General features: G+C 40.1%; 2 protein-coding genes across 2 annotated transcripts; one reads left to right on the top strand and one right to left on the bottom strand.

Annotated features, from left to right (window-relative positions):
• Nucleotides 1–131: 131 nt before the first annotated feature.
• LOC137953820 (putative lipase ROG1) lies at nucleotides 132–26,365 on the bottom strand. The gene is made up of 10 exons (XM_068801334.1): nucleotides 25,939–26,365; nucleotides 25,484–25,551; nucleotides 11,837–11,907; nucleotides 10,822–11,082; nucleotides 2,468–2,628; nucleotides 2,128–2,183; nucleotides 1,959–2,011; nucleotides 1,770–1,890; nucleotides 1,566–1,672; nucleotides 132–325 (listed from the first exon to the last, which is right to left on the bottom strand). The coding sequence occupies exons 1-10, from the start codon at nucleotides 26,187–26,189 to the stop codon at nucleotides 254–256; spliced, it is 1,221 nt and encodes a 406-aa protein (XP_068657435.1). The 5' UTR covers nucleotides 26,190–26,365; the 3' UTR covers nucleotides 132–253.
• On the top strand, nucleotides 2,856–4,076 carry LOC137952864 (tubulin alpha chain-like; the record flags this gene model as incomplete). The annotated part of the gene is made up of 1 exon (XM_068799950.1): nucleotides 2,856–4,076. A coding segment is annotated over one exon (1,221 nt), but the record flags the coding sequence as incomplete, so codon positions are not given.
• Nucleotides 26,366–27,690: the final 1,325 nt, after the last annotated feature.

Raw genomic sequence — 27,690 nt, 5'->3', positions numbered from 1 at the left:
AAACACACTCTAAAGAGGAAACCTTCAAGTTATTTCTCGCCATAAGAATTCACAAAGTACAAAAATGATAGATATAAATTTATTTGCAATTTTACACATGATTCTGAAACAGAAAATGAATGTGTTTGCCTTTTAATTTATAGTCATGGGAAAATTATATCACCCTAGAGGAAATAAAAGAATATCACTCTTAACGATTTTTTCTTTTTAAAGAGCTGCTATATTGAATAAATGCTTGAGTAAACAAAATAGGCTATAGAAGGAAGTTGTCAATCATGTGGAAAACAACATCTGCACCGTCCGAGTTTATGCAATATGTTTTTACCTGTATAGGATAATGAAAAACGAGTTAATACAAGCAATGGAAAGAGATTATGGGAGAATTAGAAAGAACAAAGCTAAACCAGCATAGATCAGTGACAAATAGAGATTATCTAAGTTTTTCTTCTGGTGTTTCTAAGAAAGATTTCGGTTCCTAGATTTAGCTTAAAAAGCCATACCACAATATCTATTACCTAAATACTCATCTAATATCATCAAAATTACCAATCAACCATTCATTCAATTGGTAATCCTATTTTGATATATTAAAAGAGAAAAATACTTTGTTAATAACGGAATTATAAGCAATCACAAATCAACCAATGTCCAATGGCTAGGTATTGCTCTCAACAAGATGAGTGAGAGAAGCTCCCATTTGGCCAAAGAATCGGCCAAGCCACTCACTATATGAACTTAATGAGTCCAAGCCAAATATAAACCCTGACAGAAGTCATTTCATCATACAGAGACCAAGACCTCTAAGGAGCACGAGAGGACAGAACTATATTTTTGCTTTCCTACTTTTTTAGTTATTTAATTTCTGATAACTGCTATAGAAAGGAAGGAGAGAAATACTAGACAGTAAAAGTGGGTTTGTGAAAAAAATAAAAAGAGTAGAAATATCTTCCACCATCTAAGGAAGACACTTCTAATTCAATTTTTATATAATAGAAAGAGCAGAGAACCAGTGGATAATGGAAGCAAATTTAGTTCAGGAAATGCTCTTTCTGCACGGTTTATAATTGATAGAGAACAAGGTAGTACTATATCCTTATGTTCAGTGCTTGTTGAGATATTGATGAGCTAGCATGCTCTTATTTTAGACATGCTCTTCCACCATGTCCTCTTATTGATGAGCTAGCATGCTCTTCCACCATGTCCTCTCCTAGAGGGTTGCTGAATGCAAACTTATTTTAAGATCCTGAATTATTGGCTTGAGGAACTTAGAAATAAACGAACCACGGCAGGATGCCTCAGTGAAAAGTTGATAATCAGTAAAGAAATGTCATCATGCAATAGAGAAACATAAAATAAAAAGACGCATGAAACGATTTCTCATTTAACAGCCAAAAATAAACAAAAAGACTTGAAAGTAAATTGATGTTTCATAACCCTCCCACTCCAATAACCAACAGTTTACAAAAAAAAAATGCACTTAACTTTTACTAGAAGTGCTCTATAGAATTCCAAATAAGAGCTATGACAAATCAACACAAAGTATAGTTAGCCGAGAAGGAACTTGCCTGAATTGTACTGTGAGCGAAAAATCTCTGTTTACTACTTTGAAAGCTGACATCCACCCGTTCCCAGCTCATTTTATTAAGATTTCTGATGATTGCACTTTCAATTTCTGAAGTCAAGCATAATAACTATGAGAAATAATGAAAACTAGTATTTTAATGTGTTAATGAAAAATAGACACTAAAAAAAGGTGGCATCTTACAAACCTTCCTTGTCTTTGTTCTTGAGTGCAGACTCCAAAGGAAGTTCCTCCTCGATACTAGTTGTTTTCGGAGCCTCAATGTTTACGACATGAGGATATTTGTCATCCTTGGGGAGGTGTTGGAGCTGAAATGCAAAATTGAAGATAAGAACACAAAATAAAGACTAATACCATATCTGAGGTCACAACTCACCTTTGGTAGTTCATGGCGGAGACGGATAGAAGCTGTACTCCAACCAACGATATCTATAAGATGAGTTAAATCCTTTTTTCTCATAGCAAGATGAGTTAAACCTTATTTACATTTAATAGGAAAAGCATGATATAATTAGTATCCTTATAACATTCTCAAAATAGGATACGATCAAAGCATGAATTCGAGTAGACAGCTCGACGCCTAAAGGACCGCAGGGCAGATCTGCAGAACAGATAAGTTGACAAATAGCTTTGTGTCAAACAGCTTTTAGTTATTTCCAAAAAATGCAACTCAAAAACTTTCTTTTGATCACAACAAAAATATCTACTGGAGATGAAGATATAAAATATATTTGAAATTTTCAAAGTGAATAAAAAAGAGATAAACCACATAAAAGAAAAGAAAAAGGAAAATGAGGAGGAAATCAGTGCCTAACATGTTACGGCCTACTAAACCCCACATCCTTCCCTCATTGGAAAAAAGTACTGTCATTCACTAAAACCTACATGAATTTCAGATCATCACTGTCATAGACCATCTGAAGTAGTAGCGGTGGCAGGCCCTCATTACTATCCTTGAAAAAGAGATGCTCCCCAGTTCTTCTGCAAATCCATGAAGAATGATATGCCACTTTTTCAAAGAACCGAATACCACCAGCCATTGGAATCTGTGAATCAAATCTTTTTTTTGAGGAAGTAGAAGTAGAAGTAGTTAATATTGCAGAAGAGCAGTTACAAGATAAAGAAAAGGACCACAAAGAAGTATCTTATGCTGACTGAAAGAACATAAGCTTAGTTCTAGAAAGCAGAAAAAACTTATTCTAACATCAGCCTTCAAATATAGTTCCCATCCTTAAAGAACTTCATATTAAATAACTTCACATATAACTCATAGATCCTTGATGCCTTCAACACTTTCTTTAGTGAGACAGGTGCTGGCAAACATGTTCCCCATGCAGTCTTTGTTGATCTGGAATCCACTGTCATTGATGAAGTCCGCACCAATACATATCGCCAGCTCTTCCATCCCGAGCAGCTCATAAGTGACAAGGAGGATGCTGCCAACAACTTTGCCCGTGGTCACTACACAATTGGAAAAGAGATTGTTGATCTCTGTTTGGATCGAATTCGTAAACTTGCAGACAACTGCACAGGCCTCCAGGGCTTCTTAGTGTTCAATGCTGTTGGTGGGGGCACTGGGTCTGGGCTTGGGTCCCTTCTGCTGGAGCATCTCTCTGTTGACTATGGAAAGAAGTCAAAACTTGGATTTACTGTCTACCCTTCTCCTCAGGTCTCAACTTCTGTGGTGGAGCCTTACAACAGTGTTCTTTCCATCCACTCTCTTCTGGAACACACTGATGTGGCTGTTCTCCTTGATAACGAGGCTATCTATGATATCTGCCGCCAATCCCTTGACAATGAGAGACCTACATACACGAACCTCAACCGACTTGTCTCTCAGGTGATCTCCTCCCTTACTGCCTCTTTGAGGTTTGATGGAGCCCTCAATGTAGATGTTACTGAGTTACAGACCAATCTTGTGCCTTACCCTAGGATTCACTTCATGTTGTCCTCCTATGCTCCAGTCATTTCTGCTGAGAAGGCCTACCATGAGCAGTTATCTGTGGCTGAGATCACCAACTCTGCATTTGAACCATCATCCATGATGGCAGTGTGTGATCCTCACCATGGCAAGTACATGGCTTGCTGCCTGACATACCCAGGTGATGTTGTCCCCAAGGATGTTAATGCGGCTGTGGCTACCACAAAGACCAAGAGGACAATCCAGTTTGTGGATTGGTGCCCTACTGTGTTCAAATGTGGTATCAACTACCAGCCTCCAACTGTTGTGCCTGGTGGGGACTTGGCCAAAGTGCAAAGAGCTGTATGTATGATTTCCAAATCTACCAGTGTGGGAGAAGTCTTCTCAAGAATTGACCACAAGTTTGATCTGATGTATGCCAAGCGTGCTTTTGTCCACTGGTACGTGGGTGAGGGTATGGAAGAAGGTGAGTTCTCAGAGGCTCGTGAGGATTTGGCTGCTCTGGAGAAGGATTATGAGGAAGTTGGAGCAGAGTCAGCTGAAGCTGACGATGACGAGGCAAATGAATACTGAGAAGAGCGTAAATTTGCTATATGTTGCCTGTTATGTTGTTGTTTCTTTCCAGTTGTTTGTATTTTGGGCTGAATACTACAGCAATTACCTGATGTGGCTGTTTCATGGATTGAAATTTAAATAGCTGCATGCAGGAGCGAAGAAGAATAGGAAGAAGAGAACACAAAAAACATTTCTTTAAAAAAAAAAAAAAAAAATTCTTCCAGAAATCCATTCTCTTCTATTTTCTCCCCAAATCACCTATTTTTCAAGGTATCAGAGCAATAACTCAAGTCTTGGGCAAGTTTCTTTGGATTTTGTGGATCTTCTCTCCATTTTTGGTAATCTCCTTGAAGGATTTCCCACATTTCTGGACTGGTAGGGTAAAATTTTCATTTTTTCCCTTTTTCTGCCTATCTTAGCCTATTGGCTAATGATTACTTCTTCTATTTGACTGAATGTTGGGATTTAGAAGTGTTTAATGATCCTAATTTGAGGAAATTTCTCAAATCTGCCTGCGTCGTCAACCTAATGCTTGCGGCATCATCCATATAGCCTACGCCATCTTGATTTCTTGCAATTAGGTCATTCTTTCATTGATTTATGGTCTCAATTGTTGGAATTGATTACTATTGGTTCTAAATTGAATGAATTGGGTACTGCATTGCCCTAATTGAATTCGGTGTGGGGACCACTTGACTACGCAAATATTGAAATTTGGGGAAAGTGCTTCCCTTTGGTTAATTGACGCTCCAGTGTACTGAATTGTGGTGGTTGGTAATATTTAATGACTGATTCCAGCACATGGGTTGCTATCCAAAAGACTGCTGAGAGCTCAGATATGAAATTTTCTCAGTCTATTCAGATAACTACGATTCGGTTGAATGGATCGAATTATGTAAACTGGTCTATATCAGTTTTGATGTATTTGAGGGCCAGAAAAATGGTAAAATATATAAATGATAATCCCCCGGTACCTGTTACTGAAGATTGGGTGGCAGAAAATAATTTAGTAATGACCTGGTTTGTCAATAGTATGGAATCCAGATTTAGTAATCAGATTTTGAGTTGCAATACTGCTAAGGCAATGTGGACTACATTGGCTAGTCATTTTGGGATGGGCCTTAAACCCAACTTAACACACCCCAACAATTGGAGGCAAAAAATTGATTTCTATAGAGAAAAGCCTTCCTACTCTCCTTTTGATACTATGACCTTCTCAAGAAAAGAAATTTACCATTAAAAACAATAACGACATTGTACCTTCTAATGCAATATAAAACCCTAGTTTAGTTGTATAAGTCTGTCCTCACAACTATGTACCCACTTGGCCTTTCATTGACATTATAAGATTCCTTGTCATGATTAGTTTTCTATCCATAATGTACTGATCCAGTTTACTTGACATATTCAGAACATTTTTATTGAATTATCTGGTTACCCCAATGTAACTACATAAACTTCTTGGTAGTCCTCTCTAAGCTACAATGAGAGACGGAAGGAAGGTTCATTATAAATGAATCAAGATCTTGATCATAAAGACCATGTTTGCTGGAAAGGGGAAGGAATACGTCTCACCAGTGCGATTTAGGTGAAAAAAAGAGGATGGCTAGACGAGGGGTCAGTCAAGGAGTAACTCCCTCCCACCAACCAACTGGGGAACGGAGTAATTCCTACCCAACGACCATTCCCTCTGATCCAGCGCCTCTAGTAGGACAGCGCCCAGGATGGGGCGACGATTGAACCAGTCTGAGGAATCAGCAGTGGCAGCAGCAACAACGGCAAGGCAAACAACTGGAAGAAAAAGATAAGGAGAAATAAGAAAGTATTGACACCGAAGATAGCTCAGGAGCAAAATGGCAAACTGTAATCTCGAGATCCTCACAACCAAGGATTCTAGTGGAGGACCCGACAAGATACGAATTGAAACTGACTTTTCGGAAGAGGAAGGAGAAGAGTGGGGAAGCAATCCAGATACATGCGCAAGAGTGGAAAAAAAATCATACATCTCCCTCCTGATCTCCGCAGTCAGCTCTTTCCTAGACATCTTCAGGAAAGTCCAATTAGGGAACATGGGAAGAAAATACAGCAGATCACTCCTCACCGGGGATCTGGAATTCCAAGTGCACATCCAGTATCACAGGGGACTTCTTGAATGCGTCGTCCACCAAAGACGTGGCCAAATGATAATGGGTATGATATACCTACCACAGCTCTCCACTTCTGGAATGGGATGGAAACGCTTTGATCAAATACTCCGGCATCTAACCACATAAAAAAAAATCCATTCACAGCCAAGCACTTCACACCAGTCAATTTTTTTGCCTTCAACAGCTCCTCCAACAAAAAAAAACTCAGATCACCAAAAACAATTGTCCACCACCACCACCAATACCACTCCCTCAAGCCTCACCCCACAAAAACCAGTTTTTCATATCCCTGCCAGCCCACATTGAAATTGGGGGCACTCGCAGAATGTCCCCGGCAATGATCATAGAAGCTCCGGAAAATTTTTGCACCAACAAGCAAATCCAAGAATGGCTACAAAAACAAAATATCAAACCCACAACCATCACCAAAGCTCAAGAGAGGAGCTGGATAATTAACTTTAATTCGGAGGAGGACCGCAGGACAATTCATGCACTGAAAACAGAGACTGAATCATTGATCTATCACATGACGAATTAGAGCCCAGAACTCACAACACCCCTCTCGGGGCAATGGGTGATCGTCAAAGGTCTTCCAGTGGAAATCTGATGCAGGCATACTCTGGAATGCCTCACAAAAGGTTTCAGAGAACTTATTTGGGCCGAAAGTCAGCCAACGAACCTTCACAAAGAAAAAATCTTCATTCGGCCAAAATCACTAGTAAGTGGTTTACAATTTGTTCATATTTCCTGTGGAAAATCCAAGACTTGGGCCTCCATGGAATTTGGAGACCTCGAAGTCCTTCCGGCAGTTTGTCCGAGCTCGGAAGAAACCTCACGAGGCATGACTTAGGTTGAGTTGACTCACCCAACTTTGCTGACTCGGAAACATCACTCGGAGTCCAATCGGACATGGGTTCCGAAAAAAAATGTGACCCCAAATCTAAATCCAAATCAAAACCCAAATCCCAGAATAGTCCAATCTCTGCCAATCTTCAATAGCCCAATTAATGCCCGCGCCGAAAAAAATCCCCAAGTGACAATACCCCTACCCATAGTGCCATCCCTCGGTAATCGAGCTCCCCAACCAATTGCAGAATACCTGTCACCAACCCCAAAAGGAAATCTATCTGACAAGATCTCTCGAGCCGATCCCCCGTCACAACCTTCATCTGACAAGGGCATTAATACTCCTTGCATAACTCCCGCTACTTCCCCATCCTCATCATCTCATGACAAGACTCCTATCAGCCCCTCTAGTCCTATCATCATAAACCACACCACCTTCTCACCTCCATCACCGTCACACTCTGCCTCACCAAGACACAAAAAAAAAAAAAAAAACACGTCCTCCCACATACCTTCCCCTCCATATCCCGAAAACCATCATCACCTCTTCAAATCAATGGTGAAGTACTTCGCAAAAATATATTCAGAAGACCAAAACTCCATCAGCTTGACTTCGAGCGTATCTCATCTGAAGACGTTGCAGATCTTGAAAAACCACTTTCACCAGAACAAATTAAACGGGCTGTCCTTGGCCTTCCTAAAGATAAAGCCCCCGGACCAGATGAGTTTAATGGTGAGTTTTACCACTGTTTTTGGGACCTGTTAAAAAACGATGTATGTGCCTTCATTCACAATTTTCACCAAGTGGGTATAACTCACTCTGGGATCGGCGCATCTTTTATTGCTCTTATTCCCAAAAAAACAAATTCGAGTTACCCAAGGATTTCCGTCCCATAAGCCTTACTTCCAGTTCATATAAAATTATTGGGCGTCTCTTGGCTATTCGGTTGAAAGAAGTTCTTTACAAGGTAATTAATCATCGTCAAAGTGCTTTTATCCGAGACAGAAACATCTTGGACTCTTCCCTAACAGCTCATGAACTCCTTGATTCGTTCAAAAAATCGTCCCCTTCCAAGATTTGTCCTGAAAAATTGATTTTGAGAAAGCCTTTGACCGGGTTGATTGGAAACTTGTGGATTATCTTTTTGACCGTATGGGTTTTGGCATAAGATGGAAATTTTGGATGAGGAGTTGTATTTCCTCTCCTTCTTATTTTGTCTTGGTAAATGGTAAACCTCGTGGTTATTTCAAAGCCTTTAGGGGGATAAGACAAGGAGACTCTCTATCTCTATTCATTTTTATTCTCATAGGAGAATACCTTACTCTATGATCCGTTTTGCAAAACATTCGGGTTGGCTAAATCCTGGTTTTGCTGATCCGAACCATGACGTTCCCATTTTACAATATGCTGATGATACTATCCTTTTCGGAGAAGGGTCCATGAGACAAGTCAAACACATGAAAGTTGTATTGAACATCTTTGAATTGACCACTAGTTAAAAGATTAGCTGGGAGAAAACTTCAATTTTTGGATTTAACATTGAATCCTCTATTCTCAATTTGAAGGTGAATTATCTGGGTTGTAAGGTTGTGTCTTTTCCAAGCACATATCTGGGCTTGCCTTTGACTCCACTATTGCCTACAAAGAACTCCTGGTTCCCGGTTGTTGAGCGTCTCTAGAAGCGTCTCGCTTCATGGAAAGGGAAATTTTTATCCAAAGCTGGTAAGTTGGTTCCCATCAAATCTTGCCTACACAGTATTCCATCCTATTTTTTATCCTTGTATCATTGTCCTGCATCTATTCGGGATAGAATAGAGTTTTTAAAAAGAAGATTCTTATGGGATGGGCCAAAAGGGGAAAAAAAGTTTAATCCTGTAAAATGGGGAGATGTCCGTAAACCAATTATAATGGGGGGCCTCGGGATTCAGGACATTGCTACCACAAACAAGGCACTGCTCATGAAGTGGATCTGGAAATTCAACATTGAACCCAATTTGTTGTGGCGCAGAATGGTTAAAATGAAGTCTGAAACAGTTCAGGGCTGGTGGATGGACGGGGGAAGGCTTTATAAGTTATCTCCTGTTTTGAAGAAAATTGCCAAATTTTTACCAACCTTCAAGCCTGTCGTCAAATGCTACATCGGGTGTGGAAAAGAAACTCTATTCTGGACGGATTGGTGGGTAGGCTCAAGTTGTTTAAAGGATAGTCATCAACGTCTTTATCAACTGTCAAGATCTCGTAGCACGATGGTGTCTGATCATTGGCAGCCTTCGGGTGGCTGGAATCTACATCTTAGGCGAGCATTGAATGATTCTGAAGCACTGGAAGCCACTAGCCTGGTCAAATTGCTCTCTGAAGTGACATTAAAAAGCTCTACTGACACACTCATCTGGACGCTGAATAAACAAGGCATGTTCTCCACAGCTTCTGCGTACCACCATATGATTTCGTATCTGACTCCCCAAGCAGCACATCCTGTTGCCTTTGCATGGTCGCTACCTATTCCTCCTCGAGTAAAGTTCTTTATCTGGACGACATGCCGCAAGAAAATCTTAACCTCTGACGCTTTACAAAGACGTGGCACTAATGTTCCTAACCCAGAATTCCCGTTTGTAATTCATCTCCTGAAATAGCAAATCACACACTTCTGCACTGTGCATATGCTCATAAGATCTGGACCGAATTGATGGATAAAATCGGGATATTACACTGCCCATCGCAAGATTTACATAACACCATCCTAACTTTGGTTAGCTCTCGTCTCCCAAAGTTGGGAAAAATTTTAATCTCTTGCTGTGTTGGACACATTGCGTGAAATTTATGGAAAAAAAGAAATAATCAAAAATTCAATCAGAAAGCTCTCCCACGGAAAATTCTTTGTGATCAGATTATCGGTCAAGTAACTTCTTGGGTTCTCCAACGCAAAGAATTCTACAACTTGAAAGGACAAACATGTGAGGAAATTGGCGAAATGTTGCAGGTATGTCTAATCCGGCAAGAGCCCCTGAAATGGTTGAATGGTCCAAACCCCTTCCTGGGCACTTTAAACTAAATTTTGATGGAAGTGCTCTTGGATGTCCGGGACCGGCTGGATTTGGCGGGGTTATTCACGATGAATAAGCCAATCTTATCTTCACATATGCGGGCCCAATTGGTGTATCTGACTCTACTAGCGCGGAATTATATGGGCTGTACAACGGTCTGAAACTTTTCAAGCAAAAAAAGGAAGGTGCTCTCTTAGTTGAAGGAGATTCTCAAGTCATTATCAACTGGTGCACAAAGCCATCAAAACCTCTTTGCCATCATTGGGAGTTATTTGAGGAAATTTGTAAGTTAATTTCTGTTTTACATTGTACTTGGAAACATGTTCCAAGATCAGCTAATCACTTAGCCGATGCTCAAGCAAAAAAAGGCGTTTCCCTCCAACACCTTGTTGTGGAGGAAATGTCTTTTTAGCTTCAAGGTTTGCAATTTTTTTCTTCAGTAATACATTCACACTTACTTCAAAAAAAAAAAAATACGTCTCACCTGTAGCTCACCACAAAGATGTCTAAGCAAATGACTCTAGATACAGCTATATATTTATCAGACTTAATCTGCATCTAGAGGCTTACCACACAAAGAAACGTTCAGCCAAACAGCAATGCATGATCGCCTTGAGCCCAAGACCGTGGCTTGGACCAACATGCACATACTTCCGTCACCCAAAACAACAAATGTGAAACATATAGCAAAAATCCATTAAGACACTAACATGCATAAAAATTACCTGTCTATGACCTCTGCATCCAGCATGAGGTGTCGCGAATGTTATAAAATTTATTGGCTCCAATCCAGCAATTGTTTCTTTTGATTTCTCTGCCACACCTTGAGATCTAGAGTTGAAGCTATAATGTTCTCCATTTTCTTTGTTCATGTAGTTTTGTGCATAAAGTATGGCAATGGCATATCTTGCTATCAGGCCACCCAAAGAATGAGACACAATGGAAATCTTCTGAAGCTCCGGCCTGTTCGTAGTAACTGATATTATCTGCAAAGATACATTGATCCTTTAATTACCAATGAACTCAGAACTTGAAAATTTTGAGGACTCTAAACAACATTGATGATAAGTGGAGAGCAAGATCCACTGTTGTGATAATATATAGATGCAAAACTGTTGAATTATGGATCATCATTTTGAAGTTGGGTTGGACACATCATGGATGAGGGCTTGTACAGATTACATAATTCTTATGTGCCCAAGGACTTCCAGGTTGACATAAAAAAATGAATAAGTCCACCATATAGTTGGTTTTGACTACAGATCAGGTGACAAAGATTACTTGGATGTGAGTTGCAAAACAGAGGCCAAAAACAGTCACAGTTTCAGTTAAATCCAACAAAAAATTTCGAATTTCCAAATAAGTTGGCATCAAATATATAGGATCAGAAAGGATGCAACTTTTCCAAAAACACTAATAAAAAATAAAGGAAACATGGGAGAAGAAAGAAAATCAGAAAAATGAAAATGAATGCGTGAATGTTAGGGTCAGAAATATGGTCAAACCAATCAAGATGAGTTTGGGCCAAAACCTAATGCTTTTAAGTACAATTTTCTAAAATGTTGATTTTACTGAAGCAACTCAGGAAATAAATGTTCAAACCATTCAACAGTCAGACACCTATTCTGTTCACATTTATCAATTAAAACATTGAAAAGGCATCAACACATCGTTAACATATCAGATGTAGAACCATGCTTCTGTAAAACAGAAGGCAACAAAATGCTACAGAGAATATACCTCTTCAGCTAACCTCTTGCCCATGAAGTCCACCCCATCCAAAGTCTGTGTGCCTGTATTAGCTTCACTGCCTGCATGGTGAATACGCACATCCAGTTGAGAGTGGAAATCAAACATGCCTCGAGATAAAACTTTGTTAGTGAGAACACTAGGGTAGAACTTTGCCACTCCAAAATAATGGGTTGTTTATCCTTCTCTTCCATTGGTGATGCTCAAAAAGGAAAGATAATGTCACAGATACAAATTCAGCTTGCAAAAGAAACACAACAACGAAAAAAGTTTGAGGAACTTCAATATAACACCAGAAAAAATCCTATCTTCATAAAGTAAAGAAACTTGAGGGATATGATTATATATGCTCTCTACGTAGCACTTTCATAGCATGCACTAAGTGTCCAGAAATACTAAACTTGATAAAAACACACAAAAGTAGTATGCCTAGTTCCACGCTCAAGAGCACATTTAGAGCTCCCAACAGGTTTTTAACATCTGTGCATTTTCAACTTCTTGAAGGAAATACTGCGACACCATAAGTGATTGTCATTACTCTCATATATATCTATACTAAGTTTGCTTAAATATATTTTTTTTGAGAAGTAAGTGTGAATGTGTTACTGAAGAAAAAAGATTACAACCCTTAAAGCTAAAGAGACATTTCCTCCACAACAAAGTGTTGGAGGGAAACGCCTTTTTTAGCTGATCTTGAGCATCGGCTAAGCGATTAGCTGATCTTGGAACATGTTTCCAAGTGCAATGTAAAACAGAAATTAACTTCCAGATTTCCTCAAATAACTCCCAATTACGCTAAGGAGATTTGGATGGCTTTGTGCACCAGTTGATAATGACTTGAGAATCTCCTTCAACTAAGAGAGCACCTTCCTTTTTTTGCTTGAAAAGTTTCAGACCGTTGTACAGCCCATGTAATTCCGTGCTAGTAGAGTCAGATACACCAATTGGACCCGCATATGTGAAGATAAGATTGGCTTGTTCATCGTGAATAACTGCGCCAAAACCAGCCGGTCCTGGACATCCAAGAGCACTTCCATCAAAATTTAGTTTAAAGTGCCCAAGAGGGGGTTTGGACCATTCAACCATTTCAGGGGCTCTTGCCAGTTTAGACATACCTACAACATTTCGCCAATTTCTTCGCATGTTTGTCCCTTTCAAGTTGTAGAATTCTTTGCGTTGGAGAACCCAAGAGGTTACTTGACCGATAATCAGATCACAAAGAATTTTCCGTGGGAGAGCTTTCTGATTGAATTTTCGATTATTTCTTTCTTTTCATATATTCCATGCAATGTGTCCAACACAGCAAGAGATTAAAATTTTTCCCAATTTTGGGAGACGAGCTAACCAAAGTTTGCTTAAATATTACATAAAAAGGTTATCAATCTGCAGGGAGATACCAAAATTAACACACAACTGAGAAATTTCAGACAAAAAGAGGGATCTTACAATCTTTGGAAGCATAAAAACTTTAAAAAATTTATAATATTATTGTTGAATTTATGGAAAAGAAAAAAACTTCATTGACTTGATATAATATGAGTACATGAACCCCTATTTATAATAGAGGGAAATAGTAGAGTCCAATTACAATTAAACTACTCTTGTCCCAATTACACCCAAAATCTAATACTTAAAGATAAGTCATAGCATCATTAAATAACTCAACATAAATAGAAGACTAACCTAACTAAAACACCTTTAAACTGAAACTCTTCTGTAAGACTCCTATAAAACTCCACCATATTAATTCTAGCTCTGTGAGACGCCTTCCAAGCTCTATGAGACTTCTTACTGGAGTCCAGTAAGAGTCTTCCATATCTTTTCTGTTGAATTTATGGAAAAAAGAAATACTTCATTGACTTCATTAACTTATTATAATTAGAGTACATGAACCTCTATTTATAATAGAGGAAGGTAGTAGAGTCTAATTACAATAAAACTACCTTTGTCCCAATTATACCCAAACTCTAACACTTAAAGATAAGTCCTAGCATAATTAAATAATTCAATATAGATAAAAGACAAACATAACTCAAATTAGAACTCTTCTAGGACGCGACCATAAGATAAAGATGTCTTTGTGAGTCCTTCTTGATCTTCCAACTTATGTGATAAGGATGTCAGCTCGTGGCAATCATGGTGGGTCCTACTTCTTATGTGTTTGGGCCCATCTTGTGGGTCTTCCTTGGTCGAGTGACCCATCTTATAATACTCTTAGATATGTGGGCCTTCCTTGGTCGTGTGGGTTTGGGCCTATCTTCCAACAGTCTCTATCAACACTCCCCCTCAAGCTGGAGGGGGAGTGTTGATAAAAACATGAACTCCTAGTTTGCTGCAAATGATGTATAAAATCTTTTTGTATAAAATGGCACAACTTCCGATATGCATTCATCTTCCAACACTCCCCCTCACGCTGTTGCGTCCTTCCATGAGGCCATGTTGGCATAATATAAGTGAGAGTAAAAATCACTCCTAGCCAGTAAGACATTGCTCCATACTCCAGTCCTAATGCTGGATTTAGAGCACATTGTAGGTAGTATGTCTATCAGCATTGCTCTGAAGTGTCCACCACTGTGTCCCTCCACAGGACAACGACTCTCAAGCGGGAGGAGTAATAAAAACCATTACAGGGGGGTAGTGGGTTTATTTATAATGGTGTCCCAATTCGGACACCAACTCTCATGGTATCCCAATCCGGGCACCGACTCTCATGGGGTCCCAATCGTGATATTTTTGAGAGTCAAATAAATTATGGTATGAGAAGGTACTGAGGCCACCTCTTCTTCAATAATAATGTCCCCAAAGAGACATAATAACTGTAGCTAAATATACCACGACCATTTTCCAACTCATATAACACGAACCAAAATAATAAACCTTGTAGAAGGACCCATGAAATAATCATAATCCGATATAAATATTTTTTCTTAAATGCAAAAGCTTCATATTTTGTGCACCCCCTTTCTTGAATATTTTGGTCACATAAACTTATCCACAGCATATGGAATAAAATACCTCTTTCTTGTACTTCTTGTACTTCTCCCCCTCAATTTGGGATGTAATGGCAGTGGTCCCAGCTTGAACCAAATATCATAGATATAACAATAAGCCCAAATAACAGAGACGAAGTAATAAACCCTTAAACTAGGGAGAAGTGAGATATTTTCCTGATATAGCAACTCAAATAGGAAGAAGCAGGACAAGTCCAAGAATAGGACTGGGCGGAATCTTAGGAGAATGAGTTGTCGTCGTCGTCGGGAGGGGAGATAACCCCTCGCACCTCTCCTCCCTTCGGCACCTACGCTCGCTACTGAATTCTTGCTTCCGACACCTGCTGATCTGAAGAAAAGGACGGAAAAGGTAGTAGACCTCAAGACAACGAAGATTGCCTTTCCTGTCAACACTGTTGAGAAGAGCTTTAATCTCAACCATTTCGTAGCGGAGGAAGAGGGATGTTGGTCGACGACGAAAGGAAAGAACTCTGAGAAGAAGGGGAAACGAAGAGAATCGTGGAAGTTCGGTGACTCAGAAATTACCCTGGAGATAAAGTCAGGCAGATTTGGAATGGCACTTCGATTAACCTCCAGAAATGGTAATCGACGATCTTTCATTTCGATCCCCCTGGCCGCAGTCACTAATTTCGCTCGTTGCTTAGAGGACGGAGATTCAGCAAGAGAGCCACGACTCTGGGAGATCAGGGTGGGGGATTTATCGTTCTCCCTCTCGGTGTTCCGAAAAAAGGGAATCTGGGAACTAAAAATCGTCCAGAGTAGAGGGCGTTTAATAATGGCTCGGATTCACCTACCAGAAACTTTCGGAAGCGCGCCCTGCTGGAAACCACTGAGGGAGGAAATCCTGAAAATGGGAGGGATATCTGCTGGTCAACCTCTGAAACCTGGCGGAAACCCCTCCATCACCCGGCTTGCTCCACCCGAGAAAGATCCGTTGCATTTTCCTCCTCTACTGTGTACTCCCCAAAAAATAGTTCCCAGATGCACTTCGTCTCCCTCCCAAAAAGGCATAATCACCACCCAAAAACCTACCGTCCACCTACCACCGGATTTCCTCTCGACAGGGAAAAGGGAGATGGAATCAGCGTTCATAGTCGAAACCAAGTCCGAAGCCTGGTCAGTGGACTCCCTTGCAACATGGCTTCGGGACAAACTAGAGTCGGATTACCTCCCCAAAACTTCCTAGTTAGGCTCACGCAGATGGTTGGTCTCCCTCAACTCGAGGGAGGACGTAGCGATAGCCTTAGATGTCGAAGTATGGGAGAATGAGTTGGTGGTGGATGTCATGAATTGGGAGGAGACCAAGCTATGCCGACCCCTTGCTCAGTGGATTTCCATAAAGGGGCTGCGAATTGAGCTCTAGTCAGAGGAGACTCTGCACAAAATTTTTGAGACGTTTGGACAAACAATCCAATGAGCGGAAGACACTGTTGAGTGGTGTAACATGGAGGTCGCAATGGCATTCATTGTTCCATCCTCCCGGTGGGATGAAAATCTTCTTTTGGAACTCATTTGCGGTGAGAATTTTGTCTAGCTTGAAATCTCATTCGGCGAAGTGGGCATTCTTCGCTCACCGGAGCGTCGCCAGACGCGAAGGGGACGATCTCTCGCTGAGTCCGAATCGTCACCCAGCCACAGTCAACCCAGCAAATCTTTCATGCTCAAACAACTCCACCTCACTGCTGAGTTCCGAGTCAGACTCGTCAGTGGATTTTAATGCCTCGGAGAGCGTTTCGAGTTTAAATATGACAGATGATTTTTCGATTTTTGAAGAGCAGCCTCAGATTTCAAATTTAAATTTAAATGGCCAATCCCGAGGAGAATCTCCAGCTGGCTCCAAGCAAATCTCAAAATCAGGTGAATCCTGAGGTCTACCTGCTTTTTCAATGTTTCATGGTGTATCCCATGGTGTATCCCGAGGAGTATCCCCAGCTAGCTCCAAGCAAATTTCAAAATCTGGTGAGTCCCAAGGTCTGTCGGGTTCTTCTCAAGGAGCATCCCAGCAAATTTCAAAATCTGGTGAATCCCAAGGTCTGTCGGGCTCTTCTCAAGGAGCATCCCAAGGAGTCTCCCGAAGGAAATCCCGAGACATACCAGCTGGTTTCCCCCCAAAATTAACGTCAAATACAAAAAGAGAATCCCGAGGAAAAATGAAGGTTGGTGTTCCCGAAATCTCAAAGGAAGTGCAATCCTCAAAGCACATCTTAGAATACGCGCCAGAAACCTTTTCCCCTCCCGCTCGACGGATGCTTTCCGAAACCCAAATTTCCAAAATTCTGATGGTCTTACCACTTCTCACACGTCTTCCCATAACCCCACGTCCTCTTTCATCTTTTCGTCAGGCACTCCCAAAGCTGCGCCCTCAGCCTCTGAAATCCCGTCTTCCATCACTTCCCTTTCAACTCCTCCCGTCTTGCCCTCAAAAACCTCCCAAAAAGCCACCTTTTCAAATCCCGAAATCTCATCTTCTCACACGTCATCCCCAGCTTCTCCACTTCCCCACGCATCTTCCCCAAATCCAGAAACCTTTTCACCCCCAAAATCTCCTTCTCGTTTCTCGAACCTGACCAACCCCCTTTTCCGAAAAAACCCCACCTCCCATTCCTTTCCCTCATCTTCCCAGGAGTCCTCTTGGAGCCCGAAATCCAGAGGCCTGCGGTTCAAGTGAAGCTCAGGCTCCGAAAAAACAATCTTCTCCCCCACGACTCTCGGGATAAATTACCTCCCTTCACCTCACTCTAAAATCCTGCTCTCCAGAACTCTTTCCCCTCCCCCCAAAAGGTCAGATATAATGGCACTATTCAATTCGTCCTCTCCTCCACCAATGGAACCTGAAATTCCTGAACAGGCAGTGTCCCCCCGCCCCCCCCATCATCAATACATACCAAAGAAGACAGCGACGCCTGGAGAAAGAGATTAACAAAGGAAGTAAGCCCTCGGCCATTCAAACGCTTGAGAGGCATGACAGTCCTCAACCCCCGACTCCCTCACCTGGTAAACCCGATCGTATAGTGGAAGAACTTCAGGTCGAGCGACCTAAATATGACGACGAGACATGGCAACAATTGATAAGTCTCGCGCGAACTTTTGGAGCAGTATACAGAGGTTATTTGCCTGAAGACAATACCTCGGCAGGAGTTCAAACCCTTAATTCCAGATGATTATGCTATCTTGGAACGTAAGGGGTATTGGTGGCTTTCGGAAGAAGGAGATGATCTCAAACTTTCTCACCCAGTTCAAACCTTCTATGGTGATCTTACAAGAGACAAAGTGTCAGGAGATGTCGGACACTATCGTTAAGGAGATTTGGTCAAATCATACTATTAAATGGGCGGTTGTTAACGCTCTAGGCCATTCCGGGGGGATCCTTGTGGCCTGGGACTCCTCTCTTTTGGACTCCCTTCATGTGGCTGAAGGCCGCTCTCCCTTGGTATCCAGTTCAGGGACCTCTCCTCCGGCAGGATATGGTGTATAGGGGGAGTGTACGGGTCAAACAGATACCGTGAGAGGACTCTCTTTTGGGAAGAATTATGCAAGTTATATCAATCTTGGAGGCTCCCATGAATTTTTGCGGGTGACTTCAATGCAATCCGGTACTGCAATGAGAAGAAAACCCCCGCCACTCGTATTTCTGCATCTATGAGAGGTTTTTCTGATTTCATCGGTAGCTGTGTTTTGGATGAAATCTCATTATCCGGGAAAAGTTACACATGGACGAATAGCCAACAGCAGCCGATTTTGCAACTCTTTGGAAATGTCTCGGGGCGTGTTCTTAATAAGGTAGGGTCAGATCACTGGGGTCCTTCCCCTTTCAGGTTCGAGAACTCGTGGCTGTCTGCGAAAAATTTCAATTCTCTTATTGATGGTTGGTGGTCGGAAGCCCCAAGTTTAGGCTGACGAGATTGGGCCTTCCCTTTGAAGCTTCGTTTCTTAAAAAGCAAAATCAAGGAGTGGGCCACCTGTCATCGTGCCACGTTGGCTGCTGAAAAGACCTCCCTTCTTGCTCAGATAACGGATTTGGACCTTGCGGAGGAGCACAAGTACTTGACTTAGGAGGAATATTCCTCCCGAGTCTCTCTCAACTCTAAACTCAATTCTATCCTTCATCGAGAGAAAATCCAATGGAAGCAACGAGCTAGATTTAAATGGTTGAAGGAAGGAGATGCCAATTCTAAATTCTTCCATGTTGTGGTTTCGGCTAAACGTAGGGTCCAATCGAATTACCTCATTATGTATTAATAATGAGGTAACGTCGTGTCGAACTGATGTCACTAATGTGTTGAAGTATTTTACAGATCTATACTCGGAAGAATCCTACAATAGGCCCAAATTACAGCACATCAGATTCTCTCAATTATCTCCAGCTACTGCATCTTTATTAGAGCTTCCTTTCTCGGCCGTGGAAATTGAGCGTACTGTCCTAGGCATGGAATGGAATAGAGCACCAGTCCCTGATGGTTCAATGGTGATTTTCTTAAGAGATTTTGGCCCTTGCTCAAGGAGGACATCTCATAAATGATTCACGGTTTTTTCAAAAATGGGGTCACCCTCCACAGTATCGGTGCGTCATTTATTGCATTGGTCCCGAAGAAGGTTAATGTAGAGACGCCGAAGGATTTCCAACCAATCAGTCTCGTCTCTAGCGCCTACAAAGTCATTGCTAGAATTCTGGCTTATCGCCTAAAAGCTTGCCTTCCTACCATCATACACAGAGGACAAGGTGCTTTCCTTAAAGGAAGAGAGATTCTAGACTCCACTATGGCTGCACATGAGCTTATTGACCACTTCCAGAGGAATGAGCCCAGAATTGTGTTGAAACTTGATTTAGAGAAGGCGTTTGATAGAGTTAATTGGATTCTCCTTGACGAGATCATGGGTCGAATGGGTTTTGGTGACAGATGGAGATTTTGGATCAGGAGTTGTATGGGATTGGCCACATATTCTCTTCTTTTAAATGGCACAGTCTGTGGGTTTTTCAAAGGGTCCAGATGTATTAGACAAGGCGACCCGTTCTCCCCCCTCCTTTTCAACATGATCGGGGGAATTCCTCTCTTCTATGTTTTATTCTGCAGTTAGCCTTGGATGGCTTCCTCCAATCAGCCCTCAACAAGCATTTAATATTCCTATCCTTCAGTATGCAGATGATACTATCATATTTGGGATTGGTAACATTGAGGGAGCAAGGAAGATTAAAGCGATTTTGGGTCTTTTCGAGATAGCATTTGGCCAGAAAGTCAATTGGGAAAAGACCTCTCTAATGGGGTTTAATGTTAGTCCTGAGCTTCTTGCAGAAATGGCTAGTTTGTTCGGTTGTTCAACAAGCAATCTACCGTCCACATATCTTGGTCTGCCATTATTCAACGGCCACATCGGGAAAAGGCTTTGGACTCTGATAGTTGAGAGAATTGAATCCAGGTTGGCAACTTGGAAAGGGAGGTTGCTTAGTAAGGCAGGGAGGCTCACACTTCTCAAATCTTGCATTGCAGGTATCCCGAATTATTCTCTATCATTTATGCCCTGTCTTGAATCCATATGTAAGACAATAGATAATCTGAAAAGAAGGTTCTTATGGCGAGGATCGAGTGCTACCTTTAAATATCACTTGGTCAAATGGGATTTGTCTGCCAAAAAATTTGGGCGGCCTGGGGATTCAGAAAATCAAAGAAATGAACCAAGCTCTGCTCCTTAAATGGCTATGGAAAATCAATACTCAATCCTCAAACCTCTGGAAGGAAATGGTTATCGCCAAGCTTGGAGGTATGACTCATTGGTGGATATCAGGGGGAAATTGGAGAGGTCTATCTCCAATTTGGAGAAAGCTATACCTACTTGTGCCAAAATTTTCAGCTGCCTGCAGATTCTGTGTTGGAAATGGTAGGTCTCTCAAATTTTGGGATCATTAATGGTAGGGGCAGGAGCCGCTACAGATTGCCTTCAGAAGTTTGTTGCTCATATCCACTCATAGGAATATATCAGTTGTCGATGCTTTTGAGGAGGGTGGTATGAACCTTCATCCTAGAAGAGGACTCTCGGATTCCGAGGCTTTAGAAGCCAGCCGATTGATGGATTCAGTATCTACTATAAAAATTCGTCCTTTGGTGGCAGATAAGCTCACTTGGTGACCAGAAAAAAAAGGCATCTTCTCAGTATCATTTGCCTTCAGTTTCATCAATGGTTGGAATACTTCTCAACAGAATCACGCAGTCTCCTTTGTTTGGCGTCTTTGTGCTCCTTCAAATATTAGATTCTTTATGTGGAGTGTTTGCCTCTGCAAGATTCTCTCAGTTGACGTGCTTAGAAGAAGAGGTCACCCCTCAGTAGATCCCTTTTGCCCTCTTTGCAATACCGAAGCTGAGTCCACTAGTCACATTTTGCTTCTACGTATCTTCTCTTGGAAGGTGTGGACATCCATTCTCAGCAGGATGGAGATTCAATTCTGTATGGCGGCCGATTTGATGTCATTCAGCAAATCTCTACTTGGTATGTCCCTTCCTGGTCTTGGCCAGGTGATGCTATCGGCTTGTGCTAGCTTTATACCGTGGGGTTTATGGAATGAGCGCAATCGCAGAAGGTTTGAAGGATAAATCGAATCTGTAGATCGGGTGGCAGATCGAGTGGTTGGGCATATTTCCTCTTGGCTCCTGACAAAGAAGTCTTTCTCCTCATTTGTGGTAACTCCTGTCCGTGATAACTAGTTTAATTTGGCTAGGCTGCACTTGAAGACAAATGCCCAGATTATGCAGGAATGGATCCCTCCTGATCCTGGTTACCTTAAGTTGAACTTTGATGGTTCTTCTTTTGGTAACCCTGGACTCTCAGGGTTTAACGGGGTTATCTCGGATCACCTAGGTAACCAGCTTTATTCATATGCCGGCCCTCTAGGTATCTCAGACTCTTACCTCGGCAAAGCTTCATAGCCTCCTCAATGGGCTTCGAGTTTTTCGAGATAAGTGCTCCGACCCTCTCCATATAGAAGGGGATTCGAAGGTGGTCATTGGTTGGTGCGAGCGTGCATTCCCTCCCCCGTGGCGTCATTGGGACATTTTTTGGGAGATTATTAAAAGTTGTTCTTTATTATCTTGTATTTGGTCTCACATTCCAAGATCCGCAAATTCGGCAGCCGATGCGCTTGCTAAAAACAGAGCTACCTTACAATCCATGGTTGTTAGGGACATGCTCTCCTCTTTGTAATTTCTGTAATTCTCTTGTTTATATATATACACATCCTTTTCAAAAAACAAATAGCAACTCAAACAGTGACACAAAACAATCGGCTTAAATTCGGATTTTTCAATGCAACAGAATACCAGCATGACCTTTGATTCCTCCAATGTGAATATATCTTTAAATATTGATCAGATTGACATGAAAGTTTCTCCTTCTGAAACTAGACTTAAATACCTTTCATCCACGTATAACTTCTCTTCATAAAATATAATTATCAGAAGATAACTAATCTAATAGATTTCAGTCTCTATCTGGCCGAACTAAGTATTGTTTCTCCTTTTTTTCCAGCATGAACATTTGACTTTTCCAAGATCAATAGGTAAAAAGTCTCTTTCTTTTTTATCTCCTTATAAAAATATCATACCGAGAACTGATTGAATAGGTAAGAAAATAGAATTACATATCTTTCTTTTGATATATAATTCACCATATAAAGTCTCTTTCTTGATAGCATAAAATGCCTCGGAAGTTGAAGCTTTTTGTTGCTGCTCGAATCTTTTTTGCATTCTGACCTTTGCTGCTTCAAATATCGATTTCTCTTTGTAGATAACTCAGATAAAAAATTAGTTGAATATGTAAAAGAATAGACTTATACATATTTCTTTTGATATATAATTCTCTATATAAAGTCTAGTTCTTGAGAGCATAAAATACCTCAGAAGCTGGAGCTTTCTGCTGCTACTCGAACCTCTTTTGCAAGTTTGTAATATGAAAATCTCATTATATAGGTGAAAAACGCAAAGCAAACTACGGGTGTAGGGACTGGAAAAAAAACAACTACGAACCTAAACTTAGGGTATAGGGTTTAGAAAAAAGGATCTCATTATCTCTGTGGGTTGACCAAGTCAACTCACAAAACCCGCTCTGATACTATGTTGAATTTATGGAAAAGAGAAATACTTCATTGACTTCATTAACTTATTATAATTAGAGTACATGAACATTTATTTATAATAAAGGAAGGTAGTAGAGTCAAATTACAATAAAACTACCTTTGAACCTATTACACCCAAACTCTAACACTTAAATATAATTCCTAGCATAATTAAATAACTCAATATAGATAAAAGACAAACATAACTCAAACTAGAACTCTTCTAGGACGTGACCATAAGATAAAGATGCCTTTGTGAGTCCTTGATCTTCCAACTTATGTGATAAGGATGCCAGCTCATGGCAATCATGGTGGGTCCTACTTCTTATGTGTTTAGGCCCATCTTGTGGGTCTTCCTTGGTCATGTGGCCCATCTTATAATACTCTTAGATATGTGGGTCTTCCTTGGTCGTGTAGGTTTGGGCCTATCTTCCAACATTCTCTATCAACACTCCCCCTCAAACTGAGAAGTGATGGCAATGATCTTTGCTTGAACCAAATAACATAGATGTAGTAATAAGTTCCTCCATCACGGTACCCCAACACCAGTAACTGACTCTCAAAGGTAGAAATGGGTGATAAAACATAAGTCGAAACCAAACTCAAAGGATTTCGAACAAATATAGTGATAATAATCACTAAAGTGGGTAATGCCTGTCATTCACAAACAGTGATAAAAGACCCATGGGAACCATTAAAAAGTCTCAATAGACTTAAAATACCCATATAAATAAAAGGGATCACCCAAAGCAATGCTTCAAAAGGGTTTGGCCAAAAGGGGCAAGTGAGAATCAAATAAAGGATGGTACGAGTAAGTCTACCAAATAACAATAACATGATAATGGGAATCAGAGGAAGATAAGATGATGGGGCCACAATGTTCTTTATTCATATCTTTATCAGAATAACCAATGCTGACAATAGTCGGCAACCGAGGAGTCCTTCTTCCATAATAATGTCTCAGTCAAAAAGACACAATAGCAACAACGGATATGGGTCAATGCCCAAATAACACGTACCAAATAATGAAAATCCTTAATAAGGACACATGAAATAATCCGCTACGTGTCCATCCCTGAATAAGGAAGATTTAATACTCCTGATATCAATATCTCCAAAAATATAACTCAAAATCACAAACGGTTTGTTGATAAAGAAACCAGGCTCAAATATCTTTAATTTGATATCAAATTTGACATAAACATACTCATTCTTGAATTTTTTATGAGCTCTTGATTCTCTTTATTCTGTATCAAGATCCTTGTTGTCACCAATGCGAATATCTCCTTAAATATAGATCAGATTGACATGAAATTTTCTCCTTCTGAAACTAAACTTCAATAACTTTTTTTTCTTTGGCCAATGACAATTGACTCTTCCAAGATTGATATCTCCATCTAGAAAACTCAGATTGAGAATTTGTTGAATAAGTAAGAAAATAAACTTAGTTGAAGAGATGATATGAAAGACTCTAATACCATGAAAAATAGGTGATTGGGGGAGAAAATAGAAGAAGAAAAATATTTCTGGAAGAGGGGCAGCTTTGTTGCCTTGGAATTTTTACCCTATTAGTCCAAAAATCTGGGAAAAACCTTAAAGTAAATCAAAAGAAACTTGCCCAAGACTTGCATTATTGCTCTGATACCATGAAGAATCTATGGAAAAGAGAAAAACTCCATTGACTTGATATAATCTGAGTACATGAACCCCTATTTATAATAGAGGGAAGTAGTAGAGTCCAATAACAAGTAAACTACCCTAGTCCTAATTATACCCAAACTCTAACACTTTAAGATAAGTCCTAACACAATTAAATAATTTAACTTAAATAGAAGACTAACATAACTAAAATACCTTTAAACTAAAACTCTTCTGTGAAACTCCTATAAAAACCACCATAATAATTTTAGCTCTGTGAGACTTCTTACTGTGAGAGTCCTATAAGAGCCTACCATATCTAATCTTCAACATTTATAATTTGAAGGATGATAGGAGTGATATAGCATTTGAGAAAGATCAAAGGAGTTCTACCTCTTATTATTATATTTTACTTTCACAGGTGAGGTTTGTTGCCAACTGGTGGCTTGCCATCAATTTGCACTGTGGCTACTTGGATGCAGAAAATTTATATTATGATCATTTCTACATTTATAATTTGAAGGATGACAGGACTGATATAGCATTTGAGAAGGATCAAAGAAGTTCTACATCTTATTATTATATTTTACGTTTGCAGTGAGGTCTGTTGCCAACCAGTGGCTTGCCATCAATTTGCACTGAGGCTGCTTGGATGCAAAAAAATTCCTTTTCTAAACCAAATAAGGTTAGGGAAGAAAAAAAATGAAAAGCAGGAGCAAAAAGACTTCTGGTAATATTTCCAGAGATTGCAGGCTCGAAACAGGACAAATTTTTCTGACTGATATATAAAAAACATAACATAATTCTAAGGCCAAGTGATACTCACTGAAATTATTATATACTTCCCAAGGCAAAGATAAGTTAAGAAAGAAGAAAAGGAAAACTCACAATGAGCAAGTATATCTTCCGGGAACCTCTTAACTAACTGTTTTGCGGCAAATTTCCAGTTTGAGGAGCTGAGGCAAACAAGAGAAAACATTAACCAAGTTAGAAGAAGAATAAGGAAGAATTAAGAGTTACGTTAACTCCTTTTTGTGGCAATTTAAAAGGTATATTTGGAAAACTTCGAAGTACTTCATGACAGAAGATCCTATCACATTAAGCAAACTCCCGTCATTATGGAGTCATAATTATGACAAATGAGACAAAGAACCAATAGATATGTCGCAACTAGTATTAATAACGTAAGAAGATGCCCTAAGCATAGAAAAGAGAATAACATCTAAAGGTCGATTACTCCAGTTATAGCAAGTTGTACGACTAGCTGCCTGTCCGATAAGATCTAGTACTTTGGGACTAGTGCATTACATCTCCTCACCAACAATTGAAGAAACGGTGTTCACCTGCCAATGATACCGTTAACGAAGACGACAAGATGCGTCGGCATCCGCACTCCTCCGGGCATTACAGCCTCAATTTCGAGACTCGGCTTTAGTCCACCGGAAGTCTCAAGTTCCTTCTCCTTAAAGGACAGACGACAACAATCAGGCTTGGGGAAATAGCTTGAGGTCTTCCTCTTCTTCTTCTTCTTCGTCTTCACCATCGTGATATCCTTTTCCGTTATCGAGCGCTCGCCAGGGTTGGCAATCGCCATAGCTTGGACGGCAATTGAGGAAGAGGCGATCGAAGAGCTTTAGCTTCTTTCTTGTTCCGGATTGGGCGTGAAGTGGCTGGGCAACGTGATTGAATGGAATAAAGCCCCCGGCACGGCGGAAGACAATTTTGGAGAGCGTTGATCGCAAGATTTTTGAGAAAGCGCGAGAAGGCGCGAGAAGGGGCCCATGTTAACGACCAAAAGGACGTATCAAAATTAAACTAAACAAGCCCTAAAATAGAAACATTAAAATGAAATATCAAAATCTGAGACTAGAGACTTATTCTAGAAGTTCGGTTTGGTCGCACCGTGAGCCTACGATTTTGAATGTGAGTTAAGAAACACATGTAAGATAATTGCATTTTAATTTTTATTTATTTTATGAATTTGAAACAAGAAGAAAAGAAACAGTAGATGCTCAACATAGGGGGGGTTAGTGCACATGACTCAGGACATGATCTTCATGCACATTACGCAGTTCATGTCTGAGGTCGTTAGGGAACGCCAAAATTCATGTCATGTACATGAACATCTATGACTCAGGAGTTCTTGTCCGAAGAGTAAACGTTGGAAAGTGTTTTCCGCCCGATTTTGAGAATCATCTACATGATTCACGCGCGGGGTTGTCTCTCGGGGCTCTCTTTGCCGCACACCCTCTCTGCCATTTCATTCCCGTAGCCCTCTCTCGTTCCGCAGCCTTCTCTCGGTGTTACCGCAGCCCTCTCTCGTTCCGTAGCCCTCTCTCGGTGTTGCCACAGCCCTCTCTCGTTCTGTAGCCTTCTCTCGGTGTTACTCGCCGTTGTCGCCGTTGCCTACTAGCCCTTCTCCGTCGCCATCGCCATTGCCGTTGCCCTCTGGCTCGCAACTGAGGAAGACAACGATGGTTTAATTTTTTCTAAGTTAGGAAAAATTAAACTATCTTCATAAAAATCATTAATTTATAATTTTTATTTATAAAATAATTATTTTTATTTATGAAATAATTATTTTTATTTATTTAATATATTTATTTTACAATTACTATATTAAAATAGTGATTTAATAGTCATAATTAAAATATAGTTAAAATAAATATTTGATAAATTATTTTTGGCATAATTATCCGATTGCTATAGTTAATTAAACCAATAGTTTTAAATTTTGTGATAATATATTATTAATTAATAATACATAAAATATATTATGTACAAATATATAGTGTGTTAAAGTTATGATTAGATCAATTTTTTCTCTTAAATTATTCATTTTTTAGGTTAAAGTATATCATATGTTATTAATAAATTAATAACTCAACGTATTACTTTCGTTTTTGTTATTTATTTATTTTTTGTAATTAATCATGTAGGTATTTCATTGGCTCATGTAATTACCATATTAATGTACAATAAAATATCTAATTCAATTAATAAATATATTAGTATATTTAATTATACATTAAATAACTTATTTGTGTAGTAATAATGGTTGTTTTACCTAATTTGGGGTTTAAGGATTATGTTGT

Source organism: Aristolochia californica, unplaced genomic scaffold (assembly GCF_029961685.1).
Source record: "Aristolochia californica isolate CCGP_79_NKW_82.1479 unplaced genomic scaffold, dmAriCali1.0.hap1 SCAF_16, whole genome shotgun sequence".
In the NCBI taxonomy this organism is placed as follows: Eukaryota; Viridiplantae; Streptophyta; class Magnoliopsida; order Piperales; family Aristolochiaceae; genus Aristolochia; species Aristolochia californica.
The sequence above is the reverse complement of the archived record's forward strand: the minus strand, read 5'-3'. Positions and strand labels throughout refer to the sequence as shown.

Bases quoted from the DNA above. Each gene is read 5' to 3' on its own strand.
- LOC137953820 (XM_068801334.1), bottom strand. From the start codon at position 26,189: ATGGCGATTGCCAACCCTGGCGAGCGCTCGATAACGGAAAAGGATATC. The intron at 2,629-10,821 runs GTAATTTTTATG...TTTGATTCACAG, and splicing joins GATGCAGAGGTCATAGACAG to ATTCCAATGGCTGGTGGTAT. The intron at 2,012-2,127 runs GTATCCTATTTT...CTCATCTTATAG, and splicing joins CTCGAATTCATGCTTTGATC to ATATCGTTGGTTGGAGTACA.